At 45.8% G+C, this 8,544-nt stretch overlaps 1 protein-coding gene across 2 annotated transcripts; it reads left to right on the top strand.

The window, feature by feature from the left end:
• The first annotated feature begins 199 nt into the window (after positions 1–199).
• LOC104339519 (serine/arginine-rich splicing factor 7) lies at positions 200–8,312 on the top strand. Of its 2 annotated transcripts, XM_075413402.1 has the most exons (9): positions 200–318; positions 692–872; positions 1,011–1,187; positions 2,151–2,225; positions 2,351–2,452; positions 2,939–2,992; positions 5,319–5,363; positions 6,021–6,056; positions 6,796–8,312. In XM_075413402.1, exons 1-9 carry the CDS (start codon positions 297–299, stop codon positions 6,818–6,820), a joined length of 717 nt encoding a protein of 238 aa, XP_075269517.1. In that variant the 5' UTR covers positions 200–296; the 3' UTR covers positions 6,821–8,312. The 2 variants fall into 2 exon arrangements, with proteins under 2 accessions (XP_075269517.1, XP_075269519.1); XM_075413404.1 differs by lacking the exon at positions 5,319–5,363.
• The last annotated feature ends 232 nt before the right edge of the window (positions 8,313–8,544 follow it).

The following is an 8,544-nucleotide window of genomic DNA, read 5'->3' as shown; positions in this document are numbered from 1 at the left end:
GAGGTCTGGGAACAGCTTGGGCGTGCTCCGCCGCAAGGAGGGTCACGCCGCCCGCCTCCTCGTCAGGGCACGCCGAGCCCCCTCAGCTTGGCCCCGCGCCGCAATGCGCAGGCGCGGCCGGCCCGCCGCCGTTCTCGCGACACCTGCCGCGCCCGAGGAGCGGGACTGCCCCGCCCCGCGTTGCCACGCGACCAGAACCCCGCCCCCCGTGCGGCCGTTGGGGCGCGGCGCGCAGTCGCAGCCGCGGCTTCCTCTGCATCAGGGACGTGCGCGGGGCTCGGCTGGTCGCCGGGAAGATGTCGCGCTACGGGCGTTACGGTAGGGGGGACAGGGAGTCGGGGGCAGCGTGGGGCGGGTGGGGGCTGGCGGCGGCGTTCGCGCCGCGCTGAGGATGGGAGAAGGTGGCCCTTGCTTCGGGGCCGGCTGTGAGAGAAGATGGGTCCGAGGAGGCAGGCGCTGGGGGCAGGCCGCCGCCGTGGGGCCGCTGAGACCGCGGCGAGGAGTGGGCCCTGACCGGGGAGGGGGAAAGGAAAGCGCGGCACCGGCGGGAGCGATCCAAAATGGAGGCGATGTCAAAGATGGCGGCGCCTGCGGGCGGCGGCGGTCGCGCCGCGCGCGCGGCCTCGTGTCCAGCGCCGCGCCTGCGTGCCGGGTCCGCGCGGCGGCCCTGACATGGCGTCCCTCCCGGCAGAGACCAAGGTGTACGTGGGGAACTTGGGCACGGGCGCGGGCAAAGGCGAGCTGGAGAGAGCCTTCAGCTACTACGGGCCCCTGAGAACCGTGTGGATCGCGAGGAACCCGCCGGGGTTTGCCTTCGTGGAGTTCGAAGACCCGAGGGACGCTGAGGATGCTGTGCTCGGCCTCGATGGGAAGTATGTGCATGCCTAAAAGCTCCTTGACTGCTCTGGCGGCGGTTCTGACCTCCTCAGCCCACATAAATCATTGATACCTGTTCTGTGTGTAACGAGCACGGGGGAGAAATGTATCCCTGTGATTAATATGTCTTGCAGGATAATATGCGGCTCCAGGGTTAGAGTGGAGGTGTCCACAGGGATGCCGCGTCGCTCCCGTTACGACAGGCCTCCGGCACGGCGCCCCTTTGACCCTAATGACAGATGCTATGAGTGTGGTGAGAAAGGCCACTATGCTTATGATTGTCACCGCTATAGTCGCCGGAGGAGGAGCAGGTACGTGTGGGGCTGCAGTGGCTGGGTTGCTTCACCAGTTTGCTGTTGTGTAGTTCTTGCTAGCAAAGAACAGAATGTTACATCAGATTTAACTCTTAATGTTGTAAGTCAACAGGTGTATATCACTTTTTTTTTTTTTTGCTAATACATATAAAATGTTAATATCTTAATAATCAACCTGGTCAAAACCTTTCAGGTTTCTTCGTTTGAGTCAGTCGCCTTGATTCAGAATGTCACGAGCCTTAAGATTTCATGCTGAGGCGCCTTGCAAATCCGACATTAAGATCCTCCTAGACCTTGAGGTGATCAGCATAAGAGGCCAGATCCCCTCGAGCCATCTACACGTAGCTTCACCTTATTCTTTGAGGGCAGAAAATTTGAGACGGTGATCGCCGTAACAGTAAATTTGGCTTTCAATTGGGGCCCCCCTCCGGTTTAGAAAGAGGAACACCAGATTGACCACATTCCCACCTAGAAAAATCTTCTTGCGTCAATCAAGCCTCACCCTGGCTCATTGGGCTGTCAGTTTGATCGTCGTTAGATTGAAGAGAACACCTAGATGCAGCGATCGGCTATAGATACTTCTAGACCGTCTAGATCTGCTAGACCTTGGGCCAAAGAGGGTCGACCTGCAAACTTGCAAGGTTTATTTTAAATACGCATTACAGTGTTTTCTATGCTAATGTAATTCTGCAATGTAATTCAGCTTTTAACATTTTTAGGTAGTAAAATGCTCAAGACAAGTAGGCCCAGAGAATTTTTCCAGCTGACAGATGCTAGTGGTGTGTTTTTGTTGTTTTGTTTTGTTTGGGTTTTTTATTTTGTTTTGTTTCTTGTTTGGTTTTTTTTATTACTATTATTATTTTTTAGTTGTCTGAAATCAGTTTTGACTTCAGCAGGGCCTCATGTGCACTGATTCCTGCAGCTGTTTCCTGATACCTGTTTTCTCTAACCTAAAACCAGGTCCCGGTCTAGATCCCGTTCCAGGTCCCGAGGAAGAAGGTATTCTCGGTCACGCAGTCGCAGTCGTGGTAGGAGGTAGGGTTCTGGCTGTTATGTTCTCATTCTTTTTCTTACTCCTCCCTCTGTTCCACCCATTTCTGTAGTCCTTGTCAAAAGTACCTTGCAGTAATTTTGGTTGTTTTTTTCCCTTTGTTTTGTAGATCTAGGTCAGCTTCCTACCGCAGGTCCAGGTCAATCTCTCCTCGTAGGTATAGATCATTTTCACCCCGCAGATCTCGGTCTGGTTCTTTAAGGAGATCAAGGTACGTGTTTTCTTTTAAGCCCACAAGATTGTGAAAGGGAACATAGCTGTTGGTGTTAACATCAAGTTTGTATTTTGCAGTCTGTGTGTTTGCAGGAACCTTCATGGTGTTACACCCCTGAGAGCTAATCTGAACGCTTTCTTTGAAGTTAAAAACTTAAGTGTGTAACTTTGGAACTGCTGTTTCTGAGGAGTTTTTTTTTATGCTGTACCAAAGTTACAGCCTTGAGCTATCATTAAGGTTTCCCACTTCAGCTTCAAGGATACAGGGAATAATTATGCTTAGTCAGCTAGGGTAGCAGTATTTCTTGTATGGATGGTAGTACTGGCCAAGTGTACTACAGCTTTCTAATAATAAAATTTATTTCCGCAAAACCAATACCTCTAACAAAATTCTCTGAGGTCAGTATCATAAAAGTCAAGGAATACTATCTCAGCTGTATGAATCAATGTAGTCGTAGTTGAACATTCACTGCTTTTTTCCTAGATCTAGGTCCAGATCACGGTCAAGGTCCCGATCTGTTGTATGGCCTCGAAGCAGGTAAGATACTTGTTTTAATTCAAACCAATAATAGTTTCGGTGTATTTTGTTTTGTTTGTGGGTTTTGTTGTTGCTTGGTTTTTTCTTTCCCTATGGGAATTTGGCTGGAAGGGGTTAGAAGGTTGTGCAGCATAGCAATATTTGCACTTAATAATTTGTGTCTTTTCAGGCACTAAAGTAGTGGTCGATTTCTTGTAATAAACATGAGTGTGTTTTGGTCTGTGGCTACTACACATAGTCTATATATATGTAGCTATAAACAAAGCGTGGTTATGATTTAAGGTCTGTGGAGAGAAGTTTTGAAAACTTGTTAATGCCTGTGCACGTAGACAATGTTTGACTTTGTGTCCTGGATGAAATGCTGCTTAGGTTTTTCTTGGTGTGTTACATAAATCCCAGATGCTCGGGAAACTGCTGTAGTGCTAAGACACTTAAAGTCAAGCTAGGACGCTTGACTTCAGAGATTAGGAGGGCCGAGGGAGCAGGACCAGGAGTACTAGTGCCACAGGTAGCGTTTTGAAGGATTTGTCTGACATGTAGCCCTGGCTTTGTGGATCTGGATGTTTTCTGTGCTGAAATGGAAGTTGAAGAAAATGGATATAGAGTAAATGCTCCTGCATTATTTTCCTCTGTCCTTTGTGATAAGTTGTAGTTGGAAGAAGGGTGAAAGTGCAGGATAAAAATGTGATGGGACATGAGAGCTGATAAGTTGGAAGAAGTTGTCTTTTGTTTTGCGTTAGAACAGGGGAAGATAAATGTTTTTTTTAGGGGTCTGCCTGCCAGTTTAGGACTTGCACATTGAGCCTTTAAGTGGTTGATGATTACTGTTATTACTAGGCCTGTCCTGACTTCCACAGACATGTAGTGCAGCAGATGACTAGCCAGGCTCAAATTACATGCTGCTACTGTGGAAGAGTCTGAATTGGAATTGCTCTGGAATTGCTGATGTTGCTTGGTGGCTTCTAGTTCTGGGATAGCCATGTTCCTGCGTGAAAGACTTGATAGCCATACTGAAATTTCTGAGAAACGCTGCCTTTGCATAGGTCTGCAGTTGTAGTAGTGAGAAGTGGTAGTTCAGGACTGGAGCTATGGAAGCATTGTGAAAACTTTTTCTGTAGTAACCTGTGCTGCTCTTCTGCTGATACCGCAAAACACTAGTACGTAACCAGTGCTGCTTCTAGAGCTGTTCTTCTGCGGTGCTGCTTTGTTGCTGTGCCTCTTAGAAGGAGAATTTGCCAGCAGTTCTTGGTAGTAAGATGATGCTCTTGTGTGCTGCCTTACTTTATTTCTTATCAAAGGAAGTCATGGTTAAGCTACAAAATACAAGTTCTAGGTAGTTGTGAGCAACTCCATCATGTGTAACTGTGATACAATAACAAAATTACTGGTTATAGTGTTAGGAACTGTGATGGAGAATGGCTCCCATAGTAACCAGGAAGGTTTCAAAGCAGTGGCAAGTAACTGTCTGTTTAACTTACGCCAACGGCGTCCACGTAGTATTTCTGTAAGTTAATAGGCCAGGTAGAGGTGAATCTTGATTATCCTTTAAATACAGTTCTGAGCAGGAACAGAGTAGAAGTTTCTTCCTTTTTGGCTAAGTCTATTAAACAACTGACTATCTTGAACACTGGGCTTTCTGATGTTCAGTAATACCACGTGCCTGAATTCTGACCCTCTAGGAGGACAAATATTCTGGTTAACAACAAATACTTGAGCTGGTAAAGTAACATGATATATGTGGGAGGAAAGTCTCACTGTTTGAGTAGATATTAATTCCCAAGATGAACTCGGAGTAGCTTACACATTAGTAGCCAGGTATCGAAGAGAAGACTGAAGTGCTGTTTTCATTAGGATCACTGATGGAAAAGCTGTACTATACTTGAATAAAAATGGCACTGGAAACTTGATCTGAAGAATGCGTCGGCTCTTTACCACACATGCTTACCTGTGGGCTCTTTATGTGCTGTTAAAAGATTTTCTAAGATGACACATGAAACTATTCTTGCCTTTATGGAAGGGGTGCTTGCAGGTAGGGAGGAAGTCTGGGAGCCTGGTACAAGGTCTGCTATTTTGTGGAAGTGGTAGCTAAAGCTTTGCTGGGCAGCTTCTTGCGCTTATACTCTTGTCCGTCTGAGAAGTGGGATCTCTGGAATAAGAGCTAAAGGATTCTCCTGAAATGTCACAAGAAAAGCCTGCAGCACCAGACCCTTCTGCTCTGGTTTATGGCGCTATGTAATACCAATTTCCTGTTGCTGGTTTAGCTGACTTTCACTGTGTGTGCATGCCACTGGCTGCTTTGCTGAGCTTTATTTTTCTCCTGTTGTAGGTCTGGGTCGCATGGTAGATCTAAATCTGGCTTACCTGCTAAAAGGTGAGCGTATAAATACAAGTAGCACTCAGTTTTGGTTTCTGGTTTTTGGTTTTGCTTTTTGGTGGTGTCATGAATCAGAATCTCTGTTTGGACCAGTATTTCAGTTGCATGTGGAAGAGTGTGGGTTTTTTTTGTTACTTGGTTGTTCTTTTGTTTGTGTTTGGGTTTTTTTTTGTTAATAGCTGAATTAAAAATATTTTTCATACTTTTTTTATATAGCTGATTTTTGTGGGACAGTAAGCAATTCTTCCAGAAGGATTGTGGATACAGGTTTTTGTTTTGACCCATGACTGTGACAAAAAATATTTTTGACAACATTTGGGGCATATGTTTGCCTACCTTTGTTCTCAACTGTCTTCCTGACTCTCCTCTACTTGATTCACTGCTCCTGCTTTGCAGGATTACTGTGATCATTTTATAGCTGCTTTGAAGCTGTGTGTTGCTCTTCTTCCTGAGGGTTCCAGCTTTCAGCAGTTTTCCTTCTCAACTTCAGCTTCTTGCTTAAAGTAATTGGGTATACGTGCTATCAGCAGCACTAAGGGTGGTGTATTTCAATGTGTTTTAACATCAAACTGTTCTTACTGTTTTTAAATGGTCAGATGTAATTACTGAGGATATACAAGTCTACCCCATTGATTGCTTTATTTTTTTGTACAGTCGCTCAAAGTCCAGATCACCATCTCCAAAGAGAAGGTAGGAATACCTTAAAACTGGAGCGTGCCATACAGTTACATAGAACTAGTGACTGGAGTGGTTGCTATAGAAGTTAACTTGTGCGAGGGTTAAAAGCTCAAAGTTTTTTTACTTGTCAGTCAGAACGTGCTAATAACTAAGGTAACCTACTTTAATGAAATTTTAAAGAACAACAGAAAGTGTAGATAAATGAGAATCAGCTATCCTGAAGTTCCTGAGGAATTAAGAATCTGGGGAAGGAGTGAGTAATGTAAAGTATGGAGCAAACCATGAATGCGTGGTAGGATTAAATTCCTCCTGGTGGCTCCTGAGAGCTGGCTCTTGCTCAGTTGCACAGGTGCCAAGTTTTGCCGTGCGCTGTGAAGTAAGAAGCAAGTTTTCCTCTGTAGCCAGAGAAGTTGAGACAGTGCCTCACGGCTGGCCCTACACTGGACCTGTGTAGGTTATGGCAGAGGGAGAATTCCTCTGCACAGCTGGAGTGCAGCCTCCACGGTGCTTTCTGAGCAGGCTTGATGTCTCACCTAGCTGTCACAGCTGATGTCTCTTATTTTGCCTGCCCTTAAAGCAGCTGGTACTTATAAAGCTGTCAAAACAACACTTTTTGCATTATTCATGAACTGTAAATGAGAACAGGGGCGGGGCGGGGGGGTGCTCCTGAGCAGAGGAAATCTGGGGTGGCGCGCAGTTTCTGTTGGTTTTGCTGTAGGAGTTGCTCTTAATCTTCTTCTTTCCCTTTCAGTCACTCACCATCGGGAAGCCCTTGAAGGAGTGCAAGTGCTGAAAGAATGGATTCAAATTTAAAAAGTTTAAGAAGAAAATTTATTTTGTTTACATTATTATAAGGGATTTTGTGGTGTCTTTATAAATGTAAGGGCTTAGTCCTAGAAGGCTGTTTCTATTGACTAACCATTGGCATGAATCTGGATCTTTTACAAGTCTTATTAGTAGACTAAGGCAAAACTCTTTTGTTGTGTTAATGTTCTGTGATCTGGAAACGTTGGGCTTTTTTTATTGGCGCGTTGAAATAAACTGTGCATTTCTAACTAAGAAATATTTTGTGATAACCCTGCTGTTTCTGTTAATCTTTGGGTAGCCGAAGCAGGTCGTGTGCCCTGACAGTGAAAAGCAGGAGGCAGGCTGTTGCAGGCACTTGTAAATTGAGTGTAGTGCCAGTCAATGGCTGTTCTGCTGGCGCGTGCCTGTCACAGGGCTTCATTCCTACAGGGCGCCCATTAGAGTGAAGAGTTACCAGTACCAGCTGTCGTTGTTACTATTCTGTCTTGAATGTTACGGTGATCTGTACCTTGTGTTTTCGTTTGCATCTCCTCAGAGCTCAGTGAAGCTGAAAACCTGTCTGGAGGTGCTCGTACACTTCATGATTTGACACGAAAATGTGTGCATAAGGCATTAACAGATGGGGGGCGGGGGGGGAATACAAGGAATGTGTGAATACTGGTCTGTCTGTCTGTCCTGTTGATTAAAGGACCAGTGAACTTCTCCCCTGAGTGGGTCTGAAATACTTGTGGAATGTAAACTATTGAAGTAAATATTTTTAGAAATATTGTTTTATGTCCTGGTTGTCCAAGTAGTACTGCTTCTTTGTGGTACTTACGATAAATTGGCATAACAATAAACTTAGATACTTGCTTCAGGAAATTAGGGCTTTTCTGGCAGATTGAAGGTCACAAGCAGAACCTGCAGGTCATGTTTAAGTAGCAGTACGGTTAGGGAAGCAAGAGCTCGTGTTGCACCTCTCTGACCTGATCTGCCCACTCATGTCTTCGCCGCCGGCGGTGCAGTGTAACCAAGGGACCTGCTGCTGTCCTGATCAGAGCTTGCTTTGGGGAACGGGACTGTAGGTGCCTGGGTAGAGGTGGTCCCCAGCTCACCACAGACAGGTTACTGAAGGTTTCAGTGTAAGTATGCTGAACTACTGGAATGTATTTGCCAGTTTGATTTGTCTTTGCAGCTGTGATGGCTATTACCAGACTAGTCAGGAAAGTGGAGTGCCAGATGATTCTGACTTAAAAGTCTTCCTTATAGTATGTTCTGCCCTATACTGCTGTGTCTTACAGGCCAGCGAGGATCAGTAATTCTCTTGGTGCTTCTCATCTGGCAGCAGTGGGTTGATACTCTGGTGTTAGAGCACTGCAGCTGTGCGTGGGCACCCAGCCCCAGGTTTTCCGATGAACTTTGGTCATTGTTGCTTTACAAGAAGTCCGGGTATTAAAAGAGCAATACATGACTTCACAAAGACTCTTCCTGTGTGCATGCGTTTGTCTCGTCCCTCCTCTCCTCTCCCTTCCCATGTTTGTACATTTTAGTGCATTGGTGCTCAGTAGGATAAGTGACTTTACTTGCTGATGGTGCTGCATTTAATATTTAGTTACAACCACAGTCCATTGTAAGCTGCAGAAGAGGGAGTTGGAAGCAACAGCATTAAACTAGGGTGCCCCAAAGTACCCTCCTGGGGACAGTATTTTTTTTA

This window comes from Opisthocomus hoazin, chromosome 2 (assembly GCF_030867145.1).
Source record: "Opisthocomus hoazin isolate bOpiHoa1 chromosome 2, bOpiHoa1.hap1, whole genome shotgun sequence".
In the NCBI taxonomy this organism is placed as follows: Eukaryota; Metazoa; Chordata; class Aves; order Opisthocomiformes; family Opisthocomidae; genus Opisthocomus; species Opisthocomus hoazin.
The sequence above is the reverse complement of the archived record's forward strand: the minus strand, read 5'-3'. Positions and strand labels throughout refer to the sequence as shown.

Coding starts and splice junctions, on each gene's coding strand:
- LOC104339519 (XM_075413402.1), top strand. CDS start 297: ATGTCGCGCTACGGGCGTTACG. Junction 2,226..2,350: donor AGTCGCAGTCGTGGTAGGAG/GTAGGGTTCTGG, acceptor TTTGTTTTGTAG/ATCTAGGTCAGCTTCCTACC. Junction 5,364..6,020: donor TCTGGCTTACCTGCTAAAAG/GTGAGCGTATAA, acceptor TTTTTTGTACAG/TCGCTCAAAGTCCAGATCAC.